At 35.1% G+C, this 23,720-nt stretch overlaps 2 protein-coding genes across 4 annotated transcripts; one reads left to right on the forward strand and one right to left on the reverse strand.

Annotated features, from left to right (window-relative positions):
• The first annotated feature begins 14,146 nt into the window (after positions 1 to 14,146).
• LOC112004960 (protein LONGIFOLIA 2) lies at positions 14,147 to 19,750 on the forward strand. 2 transcript variants are annotated; one of them, XM_024037198.2, is made up of 6 exons: positions 14,147 to 14,635; positions 15,190 to 15,359; positions 16,082 to 16,134; positions 16,212 to 18,194; positions 18,273 to 18,420; positions 18,651 to 19,750. In XM_024037198.2, the coding sequence occupies exons 2-6, from the start codon at positions 15,206 to 15,208 to the stop codon at positions 19,478 to 19,480; spliced, it is 3,168 nt and encodes a 1,055-aa protein (XP_023892966.2). In that variant the 5' UTR covers positions 14,147 to 14,635; positions 15,190 to 15,205; the 3' UTR covers positions 19,481 to 19,750. The 2 variants fall into 2 exon arrangements, with proteins under 2 accessions (XP_023892966.2, XP_065631131.1); XM_065775059.1 differs by having other exon boundaries at positions 14,147 to 15,359.
• LOC112004961 (transcription initiation factor TFIID subunit 8) lies at positions 16,038 to 23,514 on the reverse strand. Of its 2 annotated transcripts, XR_010629619.1 has the most exons (3): positions 23,204 to 23,514; positions 21,325 to 22,808; positions 16,038 to 18,390 (listed from the first exon to the last, which is right to left on the reverse strand). XR_010629619.1 is itself a non-coding variant. In XM_024037200.2 (2 exons), the coding sequence occupies exon 2, from the start codon at positions 22,649 to 22,651 to the stop codon at positions 21,488 to 21,490; it is 1,164 nt and encodes a 387-aa protein (XP_023892968.2). In that variant the 5' UTR covers positions 22,652 to 22,808; positions 23,204 to 23,514; the 3' UTR covers positions 21,252 to 21,487. The 2 variants fall into 2 exon arrangements, 1 of the variants encoding a protein (XP_023892968.2); XM_024037200.2 differs by lacking the exon at positions 16,038 to 18,390 and having other exon boundaries at positions 21,252 to 22,808.
• Positions 23,515 to 23,720: the final 206 nt, after the last annotated feature.

The raw sequence follows: 23,720 nt of genomic DNA on the forward strand, positions 1-23,720 counted from the left end.
TTTTTTTTTTTTTTTTTTTTTGAGAATCTGTGGGTTTGCTACCATATGTAATCTGTTGGGTTTTCTTTACTTTGTTTTTTTTTTTCTTTAGATTGGGTTTGCTTTACCAGTTGTTGTTTAGGATTGATGTTGGGCTTTTTTTCCCTACTGGCCTTGCTCTGTTACAATTTTTTTTTTTTTGCTTGAAAGTAGAACAAATAATTTTATTTATTTATTTGAGGGTGTTCCTAATTTTGATTGAAGGTGTTCCTAATTTTTTTAAAGCGTAAACAAATAAATTTTTTTAATTATTATATATAATTTTTTTTTTTTTAGGTTAGGGTGTTCCTGGGAACACCTTGAACTGAATGTGGCGCCGCCATTGCTTCAAAGGTAGAAGAATGAAGAGTGTTTCCAAAGGTAGAATAATGAGTTTAAGAATCTAGCACAAGCTTGCAAGAATGCTTCTCTCTAGTGAAATGGCCTACATGAGTGAGTAATATAATAGGAGAGAGACGAGCAAGAGATATGATTTTTTTTTTCATGTCTTGAAAGTTGTTCATTGAAGAGTTCGCTCAAGCAAGAGTAGTTCGCTTGAGCAAGATAGTTACAGATTGTTTGCTCATTTTCTCTCTCTCTATATATATATATATGTATGTATGTATGTATCATTTTTGTAGAAAATGAGTGAGATAAATTTGTTTTAGAATGTTTGTCCTAACCCAAGTGACCTTTCAAAAGTGTCTTTTTATTATTAACTAGTCATTGCTTAAAATTAAACATCCATATTCCATTTTTTTTTTATATAGATTTTGTTCTCGAATAGGAATCATCTTCTAAAAGATCGTAGCTTTTGCGCTTTCGTGGGTCTCCGATATCCTTTTAGCTTCCTTGTTTGTATACAAAGAAAATTTCAAATTGGTTTTTATTTCATGGCATAACTTGTAACCATGCATTTCGGATTTGTTTGGAATTCACTCCTAGAAATATAGCCATCCTTACCCCCTCATGCCAATCCCTTAAAGTCTCTTATTTATGCACATTCGATCATGACAGGAGAGAAGGTTAAAATAGAAAAACTATAATTGGATTTAGGGATAATTAGGCTTGACAATGTTGATTTAATCCAAATTTGAATTTATCTATATTTTTATGAAAATGTAAGTTTGATTGTAAAACCTTAACCAAACAATGTAATGATATTGAAATAGGAAATTTTAAATTTACTAAATTTTTTTAATAAATTTTTTTTTAAGTCTTTGGCATTCGAAGAAGTGTGAAACAAGTTGTCTAGTGGCTATGCCTTTTAGCCCGAGACAGAAAACCCATTTGTTTTAGTAAGTAATGTTTCAGTTTTAAAACATAGTATGTGTAAAAAATACACGGTGTATAACATGATTTTCCTTTTAAACTCTCTCTCTCTCTCTCTCTCTCTCTCAAAATTAGAGGAAAATAAAATAAACTGATTCATATGAACATCACGCAAATCCAAAAGGCAAAGGGGCTCTAAGTCAGTCAGGGAGACCCATAAGCTACAAAATCCTGCACTGAAAACAACCTATCCACGCCAAGCCGTACGTATAGTATGCAAAAAATTATTCCTTAATTTCTCGAACTAGTGATTAACTGTGCTATGATGGAACGTGGATATAGGAGCTTCCTGCAGTCACAGCCAAAGTCAGCGACATATTTGGTAGGATGGCGATTGTTCTCAAAGAAATTGGTAAGTCCAAGTGCATCAATCTCTTCTCAATTTTATCTTTTTGTCTTTCTTTAAAAGAGTTTCTTTTTCTTTCCGTGAGGAATAAGACTAATGGACTATTCACAAGAATAATAGCATTTAGTGTAAAAATTATAATTCACATAAAGAATGTGTTAGAAATTTAGACCCTTTAAAACACAACAATTGGATTAACCTAGTTTATTAGCCAAGTGATTAACTTAGTCAAATTATGCAAATCTAGGTTAACATAATCAAATAATTATATCAAGATATAAAGCAGCGGAAAAGTAAATAACACAATGATATGATCACACAGGAAAACCAAACCGGTAAAAAATTTGGAGAGGATTTAACCTAGTTATCCTCAAGGTAAACTTGAATCCACTATTTTGAAAGAATCGAAGTTCATACAAAAGGACTTACAAACTCCCCGCTTGACTTCCTAATGCTACCCACCAGTAGAACTTACTGACACGACCACGTGTAAGCTCCGAATCTACGGACTCCTTCTTTCTTGGATTCTTCAATCAGCTACAAGCACCCATACTTGTTATTCTTTAAGCTCAAATGGCAGCAACCTTGTTGATCATCAAGATGTAGATAATATCTCTACCTTGAAAACCCTAAGTTTATGTGAAGGAAAGCTTCTCAAGGATCTCACAAGAGATTTACACAAACCGCAAATATGAGCAATAAAGACTTAGAGAAATTTGGGTACAAAACCCTAGATACAAAAGAGGCACACTCTTCTCTCTCTCAAAAGTTCTCAAAAACGTGGCTTAGGATTTCCTTGATATAGTGGGAGGAGTAGATCTGAAACCCTAATTCTTAATGGGCTTAAGCTGCTTTTGGGTCGACTTAAAATTCTGCAGATACGATTTTCGATTGATCGAGCTTGTTTTTCGATCGATCGAACCAGGCAGAATATGAAGTCTTCTTCCTGCAGCTTGTATGTTCTTGAATCTTGACTTGAATCACCTTGAGCATTGTCTAATAAAACCTACAGACTCTAAGATCTATATCTAGACAAGTTTGTGTTCACGATTTGCTAATTGTTCTAAACATTTAGAATCTAACAAACTCCCATTTTAGCAATTCGTGACAAAACTTTCATACAAAATGAAATGCTCAAATACAAGAACAACCCAATACAATAAAATGCCCATTACAACAAATTTAACCTAACTACTATCCATCAGTTGCAAGTGTAGATAGCAGCTTAATTGAATCAACCTATATATTTCCTGAAACACTCAACAAACACATTAACGCATGTGTGGAAAAAAATACAAGTAAATCAAAATTAAATTCTTGTCACAAAACACAAAACAAAGACATATATCATGAATAACTCATAAATATAAATCAATGAGCAATGAACAAGAAACAGAAATAAAAACATGGGTAAACTAACTCTCCTCCTAAGTTAGATACAACAAAAAGTTTTTATTTATATTCTCCCCTTAAACAAAACAAATAGGTCATATATGTCTCCCCCTTTTTGTCATGTATTGACAAAGACTACAAAACAGTTTGGTCTAATTGACTAACAACACACAAAGATGACAGGTAGGCACAAAACAGATTTATTATCTCTCTAACAGTAGATTTAGATGTAGATTTAGAAATTTCAGCGTCTACATCAGAACTTTTACTTTGTCTAACTTAGCAAAATAAGCATTTTCTTTATTATTCCTCTTGAAATGAGGATATAAATTTTCTCAGTTTTGGCTTAAGAGAAACAGAAACACTTATGTTATCAACAACAAGCTTGGTATTAGTCAATTTTCAATTTAGTTTTAGATTCAACTAACTCTTGTTCCAACCTTTTCATCTTCTTATCTTGAGAGAAAATTTTAATTTATCAAAAATTCATTTTTTTATTAGACTCATCTAATCTCACAATCAAATCCTCTTTTTCAAGATTAGCCAATTTTAACTATTCTTTAAATTTCTTAGCAATTTTCAAAGATTTAGATAATTCTTACAAAGAGTTTTAAAAGCATCAAAAAAATAACAGAAACAATAGTGTCATTTTTATTCAAATCATCACAAACATGAGCAGAAAAACACTTCAAATTATCCATGATAACAGGGGTCAAGGATCAGCTCTTAGATCAAAAGATCTAAAACAGAAGAGCTCCCGCTCTGATACCACTTGTTAGAAATTTAGACCCTTTAAAACACAACAATTGGATTAACCTAGTTTATTAGCCAATGATTAACTTAGTCAAATTATGCAAATCTAGGTTAACACAATCAAATAATCATATCAAGATATAAAGCAGCGGAAAAGTAAATAACACAATATATGATCACACAGGAAAACCAAACCGGTAAAAATATGGAGAGGATTTAACCTAGCTATCCTCAAGGTAAACTTGAATCCACTATTTTGAAAGAATCGAAGTTCATACAAAAGGACTTACAAACTCCCCGCTTGACTTCCTAATGCTACCCACCAGTAGAACTTACTGACACGACCACGTGTAAGCTCCGAATCTACGGACTCCTTTTTTTTTGGATTCTCCAATCAGCTACAAGCACCCATGCTTGTTATTCTTTAAGCTCAAATGGCAGCAACCTTGTTGATCATCAAGATGTAGATAATATCTCTACCTTGAAAACCCTAAGTTTATATGAAGGAAAGCTCCTCAAGGATCTCACAAGAGATTTACATAAACCGCAAATATGAGCAATAAAGACTTAGAGAGGTTTGGGTACAAAACCCTAGATACAAAAGAGGCACACTCTTCTCTCTCTCAAAAGTTCTCAAAAACGTGATTAGGGTTTCCTTGATATAGTGGGAGAAGTAGATCTGAAACCCTAATTCTTAATGGGCTTAAGCTGCTTTTGAGTCGACTTAAAATTCTGCAGATATGATTTTCGATTGATCGAGCCTGTTTTCAATCGATCGAACCAGGCAGAATATGAAGTCTTCTTCCTGCAGCTTGTATGTTCTTGAATCTTGACTTGAATCACCTTGAGCATTGTCTAATAAAACCTACAGACTCTAAGATCTATATCTAGACAAGTTTGTGTTCATGATTTGCCAATTGTTCTAAACATTTAGAACCTAACAANTCAATTTCTTAATTAACCCTTGAGTACATGTACAAATTAGTACATACTCACACAAAATCAGAAATAACTTAGCATACTATTCAAGTTTCTCCACAATGTCAAGCATGTTCTAAATCAAGAGAGAGATATCATAACTCATGTAATCCTCAAGAAAAATAAAACTAGACACAAAATAAAATATTTTTGTCTTTTTAAAAAATTTTCAATATTTTTGGATTTTTTTTAAAATAAAAACAAAAACTTAAAAAATAAAACAACCAAAAATAGAAACAAGACATGTCCACAAACAATTGAAAGAATTAAATTAAGGACAAGTCAGCAACATTCACCTTAGAGAATCTTTTCTCACCCATATAGCACAGGTCTTCGGCTTTGTAGGTGAAAATCCATGAGAGGCAGAGTGCATTTGAGGAATTACACCAATCTTCTGAGAAATACTAAAATCCTGCAAATTCCTTTCATAAGCCAACAAGCTCAAATTTTTCAAAAGAATATGAAACAATTTATATGGACTCATGGCAGGAGAAATATCATCACATATCCTAGATTGAAACAAAGAATGCTTAATTTTCAATTTATGACAATTAGAACGAATGTGACCACGAACACCACAAAAGTGGCAAACATGAACAAATTTAGGAACATCAGTATTCCTAACAGCAAATCTAGTCTCAGATTTTGGTTTTTGCCTCATCAAAAAACAGTTTGGTCTAATATGACTAACAACACCACAAAGATGACAGGTAGGCACAAAAACAGATTTATTATGCTCTCTAACAGTAGATTTAGATGTAGATTTAGAAATTTCAGCGTCTACATCAGAACTTTTACTTTTGTCTAACCTAGCAAAATAAGCATTTTCTTTATTATTCCTCTTGAAATGAGGGATATAAATTTTCTCAGTTTTAGGCTTAAGAGAAACAGAAACACTTATGTTATCAACAACAAGCTTGGTATTAGTCAAATTTTCAATTTTAGTTTTAGATTCAACTAACTCTTGTTCCAACCTTTTCATCTTCTTATCTTGAGAGAAAATTTTAATTTATCAAAAATTCATTTTTTTTATTAGACTCATCTAATCTCACAATCAAATCCTCTTTTTCAAGATTAGCCAATTTTAACTATTCTTTAAATTTCTTAGCAATTTTCAAAGATTTAGATAATTCCTTACAAAGAGTTTTAAAAGCATCAAAAAAATCAACAGAAACAATAGTGTCATTTTTATTCAAATCATCACAAACATGAGCAGAAAAACACTTCAAATTATCCATGATAACAGGGGTCAAGGATCAGCTCTTAGATCAAAAGATCTAAAACAGAAGAGCTACCCGCTCTGATACCACTTGTTAGAAATTTAGATCCCTTAAAACACAACAATTGGATTAATCTAGTTTATTAGCCAAGTGATTAACTTAGTCAAATTATGCAAATCTAGGTTAACACAATCAAATAATCATATCAAGATATAAAATAGCAGAAAAGTAAATAACACAATGATATGATCACCCAAGAAAACCAAACCGGTAAAAAATATGGGGAGGATTTAACCTAACTATCCTCAAGGTAAACTTGAATCTACTATCTTGGAAGAATTGAAGTTTATACAAAAGGACTTATAAGCTCCCCGCTTGACTTCTTAATGCTACCTACCAGTAGAACTTACTGATACGACCACGTGCAAGCTCCGAATCCACGGACTCCTTCTTTCTTGGATTCTACAATCAGCTACAAACACCCATGCTTGTTATTCTTTAAACTCTAATGGCAGCAACCTTGTTGATCATCAAGATGTAGATAATATCTCTACCTTGAAAACCCTAAGTTTATGTGAAGGAAAGCTCTTCAAGGATCTTACAAGAGATTCACATAAACCGCAAATATGAGCAACAAAGACTTAGAGAGGTTTGGGTACAAAACCCTAGATACAAAAGAGGCACACTCTTTTCTCTCTTAAAAGTTCTCAAAAACGTGGCTTAGGGTTTCCTTTATATAGTGGGAGAAGTAGATCTAAAACCCTAATGCTTAATGGGCTTAAGCTGTTGTTTGGGCCGACTTAAAATTCTGCAGATATGATTTTCGATTGATTAAGCTTGTTCTTCGATCGATCGAACCAGGCAGAATATGAAGTCTTTTTCTTGCAGCTTGTATGTTCTTGAATTTTGACTTGAATCACCTTGAGCATTGTCTAATAAAACCTATAGACTCTAAAATTTATATCTAGATAAGTTTGTGTTCACGATTTGCCAATTGTTCTAAATATTTAGAACCTAACAAAATGATAGTTAAAAAAAAAAAAAAAAAAAAAAAGTTTCCCATGGATTCTGGGTAAAAAGTACTCTTGGATGTCGATTCCAATTCCAACCAAAAACGAAAACAAAACAAAAACTATTATGAAAGCATGCATGCATGTACAGTCATATGGAAACAAAGAAAAAAAAATGATGCATATATATGTGAACATAATCGCATCGATCTGTCCTGGTTATGTAGATTATGAAGGACTACACCATCATTTTCGAGTTCTACATGTAATCGATCAGACTTTTCAATCATGGTACTTGGCATGAGACAGTTTTGAGGAGATTCTTTTTTCATGGTTCTTATTATGAGGCCTTGATATTCGTGACCATCAATCCCATTCCTGCTCATGAATTCGAAGTAAAGAAGGCATCATCATATGTATGTACTACAAATCCCATTTCACAAAAACTGCAATGGCCTTTGGATTTCATTTAATGAACGTACTCTTTCTAATCCCAGAACGTTTCTCTTATAATAACTCACATTTACAATTAGTTGATGATCAGATTATGTCTCATGAAGTAAAGGCCACAAGTTCGAATAGGACCAAAAAGAATAAAAATAACTTACAATAAAAAGACTACAATTCTCTCACTTTCAAGGGGTCCAAACTATGATATCTCCTGTCTCTTTTTTAAATGGCCCTTTCACTGTTGTATATGTACATGTGATTTCTGTTGTTATCTTCAATTCTACTGTGGAGGGTTTTTGTGTGCATAATAAATTAATGGTGGTATTAATTATAATGATTAAGTAGGACTCCATCCAATAAAATCCTCAAAATTAAGCACGATGATACAAGATGAAAGTTAATTATATGACATATATATACATATAAGCAAGAAAATACTAAGAATATAATCTATATCACATCACAAAAAAGAAGAAAGCAAGGCTCAAAATGGAGGGCACCTATTATTTTTTGCTTCTGGACAATTTTGGAAAACCCTAGAGATCCAATAACTTCTACTTTTAGACAACATGGGTGTCTTACATAGACATGGCAAAACGGGTCAGAATTTTCTGACCCGACCCGACCCGACCCGACCCGAAAAATACCCGATCCGAACCCGATTTTTTTGACCCGAAGCAAAAACGGGTTGACCCGTGACCCGACCCGTGTTTTTTGCGGGTCAACCCGACCCGACCCGCGACCCGACCCGAACCCGAACCATTTTTTTAAAACTTTTTTTTTTTGGTAAAAAAAATAGTAAAACTAAGACAATATTGGTTTAATTGTTTATTGTGAATTTTAAGGAAACAATTGATACATTTACATAATTATATGCAAATTAATTGAAAGATTAATGGTTGAACATTCTGTAATGAGTGAATATTTTTAGATATCAAATAGTAAAGTACATGTCAAGATAATCTGATTACAGTAGAGTTAAAAACATAGATTTAAAATTGTAGACATGTAAGAAATATTCACAAGTGTGAAAATAGTGAAGCTAAAGTATCAAATTAGCATAAATTATGAATACTTAGACCTATTTTTTAATAATTTATGTCCAAAATAAACAGCTTTTCAAAATAAATTATGATATATCTTAGAGTGTGTGTTGCTTAACAATAATATGATATTCATAAAAGAGACCATGTATAAATAAGTAAGCAATCAAATTTTTAAAGTATATCTCAAATTGAAATAGAGTGTCAACCACAACTGATAATAGATTATAAAATTAATTTTCAAGATTGTAAATTTCTTATATATTTTTATTCTTTATCAAATGAGTTATCCAATAAGTCATTTGTAATTTTGTTTTATATTTGGAATGTTGATATTGTGCAGAAATAAAACTTGTGTATTTGTTTTACTTATCTTTGTGTTATTTTGTTTTAGATAGTAATGTTAGGATTTGTATAATTTTAAAATTGTTGAATAAGTATTAATAAGTTTAAAAGTTATCCAATAAGTCATTTGTAATTTTGTTTTATATTTGGAATGTTGATATTGTGCAGAAATAAAACTTGTGTATTTGTTTTACTTATCTTTGTGTTATTTTGTTTTAGATAGTAATGTTAGGATTTGTATAATTTTAAAATTGTTGAATAAGTATTAATAAGTTTAATTGAGTTCATTCTTGATATAAGTGGTGAATTCAAAATAATGCATTTTACATTAAGTAATTTGTTGCATAACTTTCCAAATGACAGATACATGTTGTTTTCTATATAAAAATTAAATAAAAAAAAAATTCATGTGAAAAATACGGGTCAACCCGACCCGCAACCCGATTGACCCGAACCCGATTTCGACCCGCTTAAAGTGACCCGTTTTTGACCCGTGACCCGTTTGACCCGTAACCCGATTGACCCGACCCGAACCCGACCCGACCCGCCCGTTTTGCCATGTCTAGTCTTACACATTAAAGACTAAGACTATGTGGACCGCACATGCTACAATGTACAATGTACTAATATAAAGCAGAAAGATCCATATGATGATTTTCACAGTACTGGCGAATATCTTTATTTTTTTTTTTGGAACATCAAGACAATTTTAACCAAGCAAAAAGAAAATGAACATGACAAAAATATTACAAGAAAATTGATGGAAGGTATAATGAATCTAGTACCTCTCTCTCTCTCGATCTGATAGAATACTATGATATATGCAATTCTTTAAAGATATAAAAAAAATGTTAATCATGTTAACAAATTAATGAGCTAATTAAGTACCTTGTGTACCCTTGTTAGACAATTAGAATGTGCCATGTTAATAGATCCGATTTTAATTCCACTTAGTTTAGAAAATAGCAAAAAGACAAAGAATTTAGCTTTTTGGGGACTTTTATGTATAATCCTAGCTTCTAAAATCCAAATTGTACAAGCTGTGCCTGTACTAATCTAAAATATGTAAGAAAATAACTAGGTATTGGACCATGATTCTGCTTAAATGCACACGCATAAAGCATACGTAACCAAGTACGGACACTGCGGTTGCCAGCAAGAAATTTCTGGCATAAATTTAAAGAATTGCGAACATAATATACAAATAGCAAGTAAATGATGCTTCTTTTTTAATGTTTTTGTGAAGGACATCATTGCCTAGGATTATACGAAAAGAGAAAAAAAGTAAACAATAATTCTTTTCTTACTGTTGGAATGGGTCATCACTAACATTATTTTTATTATATACTAAATCAGCTTTTGATATTAGATTATAAAAAATCTTTTTTGCTTTTAGTTTTTATATACAAATTTATTTTTTATATGGAAAACATAAACTGTTCATTCAACTGAAAAGAGATACAACAAGAAAAGCAAACAAATAACTGGGAGAATACACCACAGGCAACTATGTCCTGCCCCCCCCTAATGAACCCAAGAGCCCAGAAGTGTTCTTGTGCTTGCCTATTAAAATTTTGGAATTTCTTTTCCTAGGCTCTAGTGACCCTTTTTAAAATCCTTCTCATTGGGCATAAAAGGATACTAATGGGCTCATATTTAGGGGAGGGCTTACTTGTGGGTTTCAGTCTTGATAATTTTTGGGCTACAGGAAATAGCATTTGAAAGCCCATACCCATCATTGAGAATCTTTGAGAAAGACAAGAGTGCACAACAGAGGAGGGCACTGGGCTCAAGGGGCGAACCACTGACAGTACCTCTGACCAGCCACCTAGCCCCCGATGATTTGATGAAGCAATTGAGTGCTCCGTACCCAGACTCGCTAGACAAGTGCCCATTGGAGCGACACCGGCGACTTCTTCCTTTCTTTTCTCCACCAACCCACCTCTGCAATCAACTCCATGTTTCTCAAAAAACCCCAAAAGGCCACTGTTTTCACCGGTCTAGTCCCCAAAATGCCAGTGACAATTAGACTTACCTTTGATCCTAGCACAATGATTCACACCAAGAACCAAAGCACCACAAATAAAGCAAAAGAAAGGAAGCCACTCCATTTGAAAACAAGAACATAAGTTAAAATGGAAGACCCTTATTCACAAATCTACAAACCTTAAAACCGGACCCATATTCCAGGTAGTTCTTAGAGATGACTTGAAGGCTCTCATGCACTTCTCTGAAAGGTCTGATCTCCTGGTTGAAATGGAGATTTTAACTTCCTCCACTGAAGTGAGTTGAAAATGCAAAAAAACCACCAGTATCTGCTTGATCCATGTTGCTGAGAGGATTTAACCAAACCTTTGTAGGCTACTAAGACTTAGAGAGACCCGAAAGTGGAAGAGGGAGAAGGACTTGCACAAAAAAGCAAGAGAGAAAAACTCCTACTGAGGGAGAGAGAAAAATTTTCTCTCTCCTCCAGTGGGTCTCCTTTTTATATACAAATTTATAAAAATTTTATTTTATTTTTATACATTTTATTTTTTATATATTTTTAAAGTACAAGTATACTTTAATACACTTCAGTAAATAGTTTTTTTTTTTTTTTAAATTATTTTTTTATACAAGATAGAAATTTTACTCTAGTTTAATAATCTAAATGTATATATATATATATATAACTCCCTCTTGGAGACTTAAACTAACCCCCCCCCCCCCCCCCCCTAATGAACCCAAGAGCCCAGAAGTATTCTTGTGCTTGCCTATTAAAATTTTGGAATTTCTTTTCCTAGGCTCTAGCGACCCTTTTTAAAATCCTTCTCATTGGGCATAAAAGGATACTAATGGGCTCATATTTAGGAGAGGGCTTACTTGTGGGTTTCAGTCTTGATAATTTTTGGGCTACAGGAAATAGCATTTGAAAGCCCATACCCATCATTGAGAATCTTTGGGAAAGACAAGAGTGCACAACAGAGGAGGGCACTGGGCTCAAGGGGCGAACCACTGACAGTACCTCTGACCAGCCACCTAGCCCCCGATGATTTGATGAAGCAATTGAGTGCTCCGTACCCAGACTCGCCAGAAAAGTGCCCATTGGAGCGACACCGGCGACTTCTTCCTTTCTTTTCTCCACCGACCCACCTCTGCAATCAGCTCCATGTTTCTCAAAAAACCCCAAAAGGCCACTGTTTTCACCGGTCTAATCCCCAAAATGCCAGTGACAATTAGACTTACCTTTGATCCTAGCACAATGATTCACACCAAGACCCAAAGCACCACAAATAAAGCAAAAGAAAGGAAGCCACTCCATTTGAAAACAAGAACATAAGTTAAAATGGAAGACCCTTATTCACAAATCTACAAACCTTAAAACCGGACCCATCTTCCAGGTAGTTCTTAGAGATGACTTGAAGGCTCGCATGCACTTCTCTGAAAGGTCTGATCTCCTGGTTGAAATGGAGATTTTAACTTCCTCCACTGAAGTGAGTTGAAAATGCAAAAAAACCATCAGTATCTGCTTGATCCATGTTGCTGAGAGGATTTAACCAAACCTTTGTAGGCTACTAAGACTTAGAGAGACCTGAAAATGGAAGAGGGAGAAGGACTTGCACAAAAAAGCAAGAGAGAAAAACTCCTACTGAGGGAGAGAGAAAAATTTTCTCTCTCCTCCAATGGGTCTCCTTTTTATATACAAATTTATAAAAATTTTATTTTATTTTTATACATTTTATTTTTTTATATTTTTAAAGTACAAGTATACTTTAATACACTTTAGTAAATAGTTTTTTTTTTTAATTATTTTTTTGTACAAGATAGAAATTTTACTCTAGTCTAATAATCTAAATGTATATATATATAAAACTCCCTCTTGGAGACTTAAACTTTTACACTTTACAATCACTTATATTTGTGGAGTGACCATTACACTAAGGATATACAGTGATCAACAAATAGTTAAATAAGTTATTTCCAAACAAACATTAATTACAACATGTCATATTAATCTCTGTGAAATTTGTTGTAGTAATTATTAGATTTATTTAAAATACACAAACAAATTATTACCAATAAAAATGTCCTAGAGAGAGCTGACGAGAAAGTAATACAGAAATAAATGGTTGATGATGAAGAATACGAAGATAATCTCATTAATGAGTGAAATGCATGCACTTGAATTGAGGTCCATGCATAATGGCTCAACATGCAAGAGTCTATTTAATGAATAATGACTCTCTATGTGGAGTCTCTTTTGAATTCGTTTTTATATGCGGGAAGACAGTCCTCGCACGATAAAAAAGATCTTGTTTGTAAGGTCAGATCGTAATGAATTATGCTAGTACCATTAATTGGGCACAACTTTGTACCACAACTCGTACAGAAGAATCTCATTAATGAGTGAAATGCATGCACTTGAGTTGAGATCCATGCATAATGATGCATGAGGTCCATGCATAATGGCTCAACATGCAAGAGTCTATTTAATGAATAATGACTCTCTATGTGGAGTCTCTTTTGAATTCGTTTTTATATGCGGGAAGACAGTCCTCGCACGATAAAAAAGATCTTGTTTGTAAGGTCAGATCATAATGAATCATGCTAGTACCATTAATTGGGCACAACTTTGTACCACAACTCGTACAGAAGAAAGGCTAATATATTTGAAGGGTATTCAAAGAAACAATGTTACAGAAATAATAATTTTCACAATAATTTTTTTTCCCTCTTTCATGAAATATTTTCTCAACAATTGAGTTAGTAAATTTTTTATATATTTTTTAACCTACCAATAACTTTTCACCTCAACAACCGTAAAATTTTGTGGGCAAGACTTTTTTTTTTTTTTTTTTAAGAAACAAACACACACATATAAGAGAGAGGGAAATGAGTTCTAACATAAAGGTACACCACAACTCCACTAAAAATCCATAATTATTTTATGTGCAAGACTTAAGTTCTCAAAAACAATTTTGGAGCCATAATTTTTTTTTTAATGATGTATTATTATTAATAATTTTGTAAATTATGGTGTGTTATTATGATTAATACACTAATTTAAAAATTAGTGTAAGTGATGAATCAAGATGAAATTGATAATTGTTTCAATCACACACTATATAAGTAGTTGGAAAAAAAAAAAAAACAAAGTTAAAAGAGGAAAATGATGCGAGTAAACAAAACTCTTCAGACAAAAATGAAGGGAGGTAGGAATAGTTGGAAAAGAGGTTTAAGAGTGTGCAGGCTTTCCAGTACATATATCCACTTTCATATTTCTTCAACTCTCTGACAGGCTCCACATGCTAATGTATAGAGAGTAAGGTCCAAGTTCCAGACCACCCACATTATTTTTGTCCACATGGGAAGCGGGAGAAAATGACCAGTCCCAGATCTCACCTACAAATTCACACACCTCTCTCTCTCTCTCTCTCTGTCTCTTCAATTTAGTAATACTTCTTGTGCTACACACAACCTCCAAGACATGACCCACACATTCCATTTCCCACATCTCTTTCTTACGTAATATGATCCAAGCTTTAATTTTGATGATTTTTATAGAATTGCCAAAGCCCTTCATATAATACCAGCAGCAGCGCAGAGAGACTCATGCATATATGCATAGTCTAGTCTAGGCCAAAAAGACAAGAAAGTATTCTCTTCTGCTCTGTGTGAGGAATTTTATCCAAAAAGAACATTAATACTTCTTGGATTTGCAGAAACTTGCTTGCACTGCAGATTTGTATTGGTTCTAATCCTTAGAAGGTGGGGACTAGTTGTAGCTTTTGGGTCTCGGGCCTGGCCCCCTTCCCATTTCTTTTTTTTTTTTTTTTTTTGCTCCTTTGGTTTTGCAGAAGATTTTGTCTGCCTTGTTCTGTAAAACCCCAATGCTACTTTATTTTATTGCTCTTGTGTAGGGACATATTTTGGGGTTCTGTACTTTATTTGTTTTTCTTCTTCTCTTTAAGCCTGTTCCTCCATTTATTTTTCTTTTCCATTGTTCTAGAAATTCTCTATAACTCCAAAAAAAAAAAAAAAAAACCATTGAATTTTTGCTGCACAGTGGTGGAACTATAGTTAAAGAACACGTTAGTGCTGTGTTTCTGATCCTTATGTTTCTGTAATTAAAAGACAAAAACAAAAAAACATTAACCTTAGCAAAGCTAGAAGTTCTCTTATTATGGTTTATGCTAAACAGAGGCTATGCTCTGAGATTATGAAACACAATATACCTGGAATCCTGTTGTTTTCTTATTGATTCTTGGGGATGGAATCATAAGGGAAGCTCACCAAGTGTAAACTTTTTGCTTGTGGAGTAGAAAAGAGGAGGTGAAGATGCCTGCAAAGGTTTTGCATACCTTAACAGATGAAAATCAAGATCTGCAGAAGCAGATTGGCTGCATGAATGGATTTTTTCAGCTTTTTGACCGCCACCATTCCCTCACCGGCCGACGTATCAACAGCGACAACCACAAGAGACTTCCTCCAGGTATGGTGTATTTCTATCATTTCAGTCAATCTCAATTATTTCACTAACGTGAATCCCAAGTAATAGTATTTATTAGCAAAGTGGGGTTAACAGTACGTTTATCTCCTAAGATTTGATTCTGTAGAGACTTAATATTGTGTTAATTTTAGAGAGACCTTTTTCAGAAGTCGTAATTACATATGAATTATGATTATCATTTGCTGGGATGTTTCTCATTCACTTTCCTTTTGATGGAACATATAAATATTCACGAGTTATTCAATTTTGTGTAAAGATATATGTTTAATGTTTTCAATTCAACATACCAAAGCACTCTGGAAACATTTTCAATTCAGTTTGAAATTGTTTTAGTGTTCCAAATAAATGTCAGAGGCTATTGTTCAACATAGCTTTTTATTTTTATTTTTTTATATATCTCTTATCAACATGGCTTTGTCCTCGCTACCCACATTTTCATCTCCAGGTCTCAGTTGGCTATGAAATGATCAGCCCTTTTTGTTTGAAAGCATTCTGCATCATAACATTTTTTTTTTTGCTAAACTCTGCATCATAACATATTAGTAGCTTTCAGTAATATGTCTTTTATTAGTTGAATCGTAATTAATTAATTGGGTCCTCGTAAGTTTCACTCTTTCCCTTTGTTTTGTTTTGCAAGCCACAGCACGTTATAGCATTGACTATCATATCAATTTCTTCAGCATCTTACATTTCATTTGATATAGGTCAAAATGACAAGAAGGCATCAGAGCTCAGCAATGCATCACAAACAACTACAGTAAGAATCTAAAACTTAATCACTACAACAATTGTTTGTTTCTAGCAGAAGCATTCAAGTTTCACTTACAATTGCAGGAAAAAATCCCGAAGAAGCTTGTAAAAGAGAAACAGAGGGTCTCAACAGAATCATCCAAATCCTCCTTTTCATCTTCCTCACGTTCATCTAGCTTCTCATCTCTTGACCATAACAAAACAGCTCAGATTGAGACATCTTCATTCAACCAAACAATTTTCCCTGAAACCCCCACTCAGCCCACGAACCAGCCAAATGTTTCTTTGCAGTTAAGACAGCCATCCCTTGATCTCCGAGACATTGTCAAAGACTCCATATACAGAGAGGCCCGTGCATTGTCTGTAAAAACTGGTGGTAAGGAGGGAGCAATGGGTAATACCTTGATATACATAGATTCCCCAAGGCCCTTGCAGGCACCCAAATCTGTCAAGCCCAGAGCTACTGGTCTCAATGATTCCTTTCGCATTCTTGCTAAGCTCCGGGAAGCACCTAGGAATTACAAGGAACAGAGAGATGGTTTTACGCTTTCGTCACTGAAGGATGCACCTCGGCTCTCTTATGATGGAAGGATATCACAAGATGCATACAAGTCTACTATAAAGCTCAAAGAACTCCCAAGGCTATCATTGGACAGCAGACAAGGCTCCATAAGGGGTTCTGCCCCTGAACCAAAATCAGATTTTCTTTTGAAGGATCTGCAGAGAAGGAATGGAAACTCTGGCAATATGCTTAACCATCAGCAAGAGCCAGAAATTTCAAAACGACCATCCAGCATTGTGGCAAAATTGATGGGATTGGAATCTACCCCACAGTCAACATCAACCAGTGAGAATTCATTAGAAATTATGAGTAGCTGCCAAGCTGATAAATATGACCGCTTCTCAGAAGCAACTGATGAAACCAAGCAAAATCAAATTTCCAGGTCCCCAAGGAATTCACAGGACCACATCTCACCCCGGTTGAAAAATGCTGATTCAGTTATGAGGCCGACCTCAGGTTCAAAGTTTCCAATAGAACCAGCTCCATGGAGGCAGCCAGAAGGCAGCCAAAGTTCTGAACTTCCAGCTTTCATGTATGGAGAAACTACCTCAAAAGCCCCAAGCTGCCCCTCCGTTTATGGTGAAATTGAGAAAAGGTTGTCTGAACTTGAGTTCAAAAAATCTGGTAAGGATCTCAGAGCTCTCAAACAGATACTCGAAGGAATGCAGAAGACTAGAGAATCATTAGATACCAAAAGAGAAAGGGCTGCAAATCTTGCATCTCAAACAAGCAAAAATAGCAGCTCTTACCAGAGCTCAAATTTAGCAAGCCCAAGAAAACTACAAAATAAGGACCCAATTTCTGCCACAATCAAGGGGTCTCCTTCACCAAAGAGTCATAAATCCCCAACTGTCATTATGAAACCAGTTAACCTTATCAGAAGAACAAGTGATCCTGCGTCCAGCATGATTCCAACTGAAAATATGTCAGTGCTCTGGAAGCCTCATGGCAGTGCAGATGGGAGAAAGTTTTTGATGCAATCAGCTAAAGATCTAGTTTCAAGAAACAATCACATACAAGGCCCTTTCAGTCGACTGACTAGCGCTACAGATAAGACTACCGGTGTTAGAACCTCAAAATCAGCATCAGCCTTAAAGCTGCCTCGGCACATCATTGGAGAAAACAACACGTGCTCAGCAACTGTGAGCCCGAGACTGCAACAAAGGAAATTTGGATTGCAGAAGCAGTCACTACCTCCCACCATCCCATCATCTGATTCAAGCAAGACCAATAGGCAATATACTAAACAACCGGTAGGACCAAACTCCCCAGGTAGAAAAGTCCGACCAAGATCTCCCAATTTGCAGCAATGTAATGAGCAATTGAGTGAGATCAGCAGTGCCATGAGAGATTTAAGTCACGAAATTGATGCTATTTCTCTGAAATCTGAGAGCAGCATTAACTTCAACTCTCACATGGACACAGAACTGACAGAAGTTACAAGCACCAATCAATCTGATAAGATCTACACTACCTTCTTGCAGCAGGATGGCCAGAAACAAAGTGTAAGTGTACTTGCTACTATTTACCCATGTGAATATTTCAATTATCTGGTTTAATATGTTCTATTTTATCTTTTTCAGAGTCTAGAAGGGTTCAAGGAAGACAGGTCGATGGCAGAACCTGCAATAGCTACCATGGAACAACCGAGTCCTATCTCTGTTCTTGATGCTACATTTTACAGAGATGAGTCGCCATCCCCTGTGAAGAAGATATCAAATGCCTTTAAAGGTGCAGTTCTTGTGCATTTGACACTTAAAAGTTAGTGGTGAAATGACAGGGGTTCCTTTATCTCTGTACTAATGTTTCTCTTTCATAATCTACTAGCCTAAATACAAAACAAAAGTTCTACCATTTTAGGAGTTCATTCCTAAATATAATATGAAAGATGAAATATGAGAGCTTTATTACAGAATGCTAGACTTGTTAATGAATTGAATTCTCAAATTTTTTTGCTACAGATTATGAGTCTTTAAATCCTGATGAAGGGGAATGGAATCCAGAAGATCTAGCACAATTACCAAAGTGCACAAAACCCAGTTTCAGTGCAGACATTGGTAACAAAAAATTAGAAAACATCCAGCATTTTGTTCAGAATCTTCAACAAATATACCGTACTGATGAGGAACCCATCACCAATTACATTTCACCCCTCCATGAGAGCACAAATTCAGACCACAGGTACATCTCAGAAATATTGTTAGCATCAGGTCTCCTCAGAGATCTTGACTTTGGTTTGATGACCATTCAGCTCCAAGCATCTAGCCACCCCATTGATTATAAAGTGTTCCTCGCGTTGGAGCAAAAAAAGGAAGGTGCAGGGCTTTTAAACGATACGCAGAGTGATATAAGGCTTGTTAAGTCAGAACCTACTGAGAAAATTCAAAGAAAACTCACATTTGATGCTGTTAATGAAATTCTAGTTCGCAAATTATTATTGGAAGGTCCTCACCAGCATTGGTTCTTGCCAAATAAGCTAGCAGGAAGAAAACCAAGGGGGCAGCAGCTTCTGGAAGAATTGTGTTCAGAGGTAGATCAGCTAAAGAATAACAACTTGAACAGAAGCCTAGATGAGGAGGATGACAGTTTGAGGAGCATCATATTGGAAGATTTAAGGCATCAATCAGTGGATTGGATAGATTGCCATTGTGAAATTTCTGGGGTAGTGTTAGATGTTGAGAGGTTGATTTTTAAAGACTTAATAACAGACGTTTTCAACAGTGAGGTAGCTGGTCTGCAGGGCAGGCCTGGTGGGCATTGCAGGAAGCTGTTTTCCAAGTATGGGATTTGATAACATAGTTCTAGAAGGGATTCAGTCTTATCTCTCTCTCTCTCTCTCTCTCTCTCTCACGCGCGCACACACACACACACACACATTTTTGTTTCCAGTTGGGTGGGTATTTCACTCTGCTTAAAACTACAGTAATTCTTGAGTAAGAATAGCTCTTTGCTAGCATGTAAATCTCCATTAGAGGCTTATAACTTACTTGTAGATTATAGAAAATGTATATATAATTATATTTCCTTGCAAGTTTGGGTTTCAAGATATGCTTTGCATTCAGAGTGGCTGAACCTGAACTCTTCCATTTCTTATAGTGAAAAAATACAATCATTTCTAAACACACAAGTTGACATGTACTGCTACTTTCCCTAAAGTTAAATTGAGTCAAATAACATAGATGACGAAGTTAAAGACAAAGTCTTCCTCAATCCGTAGCATAATTCCACAAGAAGGCTCCTTATATTGATAAATTCTAGCATCTGTGGAATGTATACAAGTCCATTCTCCAAAGCAATTGTAATTTTGCATGTCATACATTTAAGAGACTTAAGGCTTTTAAGAAATTGCAATTTTTTTTTTTTTTTTGATAAGTAGTAAAATTGATAAGTTGTTGCTGCCCAGGATCGAACTGGGGAGCTTCAGTGTGTAAGACTGAAATTGCAATTTTCTAAAGAACTTTAATAGGGTCCTTGAAGTTGAAAATACCTTTAAGGCTATAGTTGAAATTTGGAGCTTTTAGGAAAAAGCTTTACAATTCACTATTCATTCTTTATATATATTAAAGTTTAAAGCAATATTCACTGTTTTTTGTCACACACTCAAAAAACCAAAGTTCTTTTCAATTAAAGCTCTATAGCAAAAGCTCTATTTCCTATAGCAACGCCAAACAGGCACTATACCCAAAACTAGTTTGTCTAAATTCAACAAATCTAATATTGACCGATACAATTATTTCTGTTTCTAACATCCACTGCCTTTGAGCACAAAGTGTTCTGAGTCTAGTCCACTATATTAAAGCCAAAAGTCAATTAGAGTGCTTAAAGGCTAACATAGCCTAACAAACAATGAGAGAACAACTCTTACACCTATTGTGTACTGTTTATTTCTCTCTTACACATCCCCAGGCATGTAATGCCTCCCTATCTAGGTAACAAGGAATGTTAATGGAGCTGCTGAAAGAGTAAAATTTTCCAATCTTGTATATACAGCTAACAGGTCTTACATACATATACAAGGTTAAAATGCTGCAATGTGACAAGTCAGGGAGGCTATGGCTTTCAGGCTTTCAGAATACCAATGTAATACTAATCAGAAGGCAAAGCAGTAAATGAAAAAGTTTCCAATAATTGATTCAGCTTTACTGTACTGCACAAGGTTTGTAGAATATTTCTCAGCAGGACGAATTTGGTAGTTTTGAGAACAAATAACTCATGCACATTGTCCAAGCAACAAGTTCTCTAATTCATAAACCTTAACAGAACGGAATTTATTCTGACATAAGATGTCATATCAAGCACATATAATATTTTCTTGCTAATCAAGAAATGAAATTCAATACAAACTGAGCAAATGAAGATACCTGTTCTCCAACATTAATCTCATTTAAAAGAATGGAAATGTATCTGTCATTCAATTATTCTGATATTTCTTAATAACAACTACCATGAACATGATATTGTATTGCAGTTGATTTTATCAGAGACAATATAAATATTCATAGCAACGTTCAACCAAGGTCAGCACCGGAGAAAACCATGTGCCATTCAGAATAAGATCATAATAAGAGAAGAAAAAGAATTTCAATTAGAAAGAATCATTCACTGGGTCTAGCATCTCAACTGACATACACATACCTCAAAAACTTGTTAAAGTGGAAACATTTTCCTCAGGCAGTTTGTAATATCCAATCTATAATGCCCTATGCAGAAAACATTATGCCCCTGACTATGACTACACTGGAACCATCCTCTGCTGCCAGTCTCCTAAACAAGTGTACAAATACTAATCAAACTTAATTTACAAATGATCCAGTTCCTGTAAATTTCCCATAGATTCTTTCAGAATTTGCTCGGCCCTCCTCTTCTTGTCATCCTTTTCATTTAACCTCCCAAACCAGGATTCATTTACCTCAAAACTCTTGTTCTGTGGGCTCGAATCTAGCATTGAACCTAAGTATTTCTTTCCAGAACCAAGCTTAAATTGCACAGTTGGCCTGGTGTTCAAAAGAACCTTTTTGTGTCCCTCCTCAGAATCACGTAATCCACTCTTCATTGCTTCAATATTTGGAGCAAATGCCTCTAACACTGAGACATGGTTGTCCATGCCATGGTATTTCGAAATAGGATTTCCTGTAGTCGAATCATTTGAAAGCTTAGTCTTCGCTGGAAGAACAACAGAAGAAACCTCCTTCTCTCCATATTGTAGAGGTGCGGCAAGAAATGGGTTACTTTCAGCTGCTTGTTTTGCTTTAGCTGCTGCTTGTTTTGCTTTAGCAGCATCTCCAGCATCAACAGAGGAGGGTCCTTCCAACTCATTACTGGCCAACCATTGATTTACATTCAACAAAGACCTTTCTGGCTTTCTGCGCTGGTTTTCCTGTTCAATTTTAGCCATTTTAAGTTCTATTGTTCTGTCATTCGGAGTAGACGACTGAGCATAAGTACCAGGATCAGGAAATGCAGGCAACCAAGCAGGTATATGCTCACCGGGTGGCTCTTCCCCAATTTGCAAAAAACTTGGAGTCAGCTTCCGATCTTTAACAACTGGAAACTGTGGAAGAGAATAGGCAAATGGGATCTGCTCAGATTCGCCAACATACTGGGCAAGTTCCCTAACTGTGCCTGAACTTGCAAGGCAATGCTCAATATCCGAAGCACCCAAAAACCCCTGTGCCAAACCCAAATCTTCCAACCCTTGAATAATATCGAAAACGTTGGACTCTGTTCTACCCGCTTGATTAGCATATACATGTGCAGTCTTCCCAATGTCACGAATATACCGAACTGTAACGTCAGATAATGTTTCAAGAGCAGACTGCTGAAAACTCTGAAACCCTTCACTCTCACATATTTGTGCCACCGCAACCTTCACGAATGCTCGGGCAAATTCTTCGCCTCCAGGTTTCCTCTGGGGAGCTGGTTTTTCAGGCCCTCTTTCACTCTCCCGACCTCCATCGCTCATATTCAACACCTCATATCACTTCATTCGATGTCACATACATATAACCAAATGCACCATTCCTCAAAAGCAAATTCCCCAAAACTTGGATTACTAACATTCACCCACAAATCATAGTTTCATCCATCACCCTTCTCTTAGTACTGTAGCTGGAAAAATGCTGGAAAACACCAGATATCAAAATTCTGAATCATAAATTTTTCTCAAAAAAAAAAAAAAAAATCATTCAGAAGTGAGTCTAATTTAGTGTTATTTTTAAGGTTTTCCAAATTGCTCCACAAATGTTGGCTGTATATACACACACAAACACACATATATACAAACTTTGTGCACTGGTACGACCTTTTCCCAAATTATCCATTATTCCACAAACATGAATTTACAATTTTACTCTGAAAACCTTTTCTCTAACGAAAAACAAACTCAAAGTAAAGCTTAATTTCTACTGGAATGAAAAAAGAGCATAGCGAGAAAACCCTAGAGATTGGCAATTTGAAAATAGAGGAGCAGAATTATTGACATAAATAATAGAAAATTGAGCTCCGAAGGGCTTACCAGTCATTTTCTAGGGTTTTGGATCTACAGTACAGTGAGCAAGTGAACCAAAGTAAAGAAGTGTTGAGCTCAGAACACGAAGCTTGGAAAATGAAAAAAAACAAAAACAAGGAGCTTCGAATTGAATAATGGAAAGAGAAAGAGCAAGATTTTAGGGGTTTGAATCAGAAATCTAGGGTTTGGCGTTTTTGTGCGAAGAATCTTCTGGGGTTGGAAGTTAAAACCCCAGTAAAACCCTCTCTGGATCGAAAGAGAAACGGACAAAGAGAGACAGAGAGATCGGTGAGTCTGAGGGAGCGAGAAAAGGGGGAAGGAGGTGGTATTTATACAAGGGAAATAGAAGAAAGAAAACGTTAGGAACACATTGGGTGAGGTAAAGGAAACTGACAATTGCTGTCGATGCTTGACAGCTGTACCCCATTAGATGTGCAAATTATTTGAATCAAAATTTTGGACCAAATTTTGATTATTTATTTATTTATGGTGACGGACTAGCGTGAGTGCATTAGTGTCTATT

This window comes from Quercus suber, unplaced genomic scaffold, assembly GCF_002906115.3.
Source record: "Quercus suber isolate HL8 unplaced genomic scaffold, Cork oak 2.0 scaffold_104, whole genome shotgun sequence".
In the NCBI taxonomy this organism is placed as follows: domain Eukaryota; kingdom Viridiplantae; phylum Streptophyta; class Magnoliopsida; order Fagales; family Fagaceae; genus Quercus; species Quercus suber.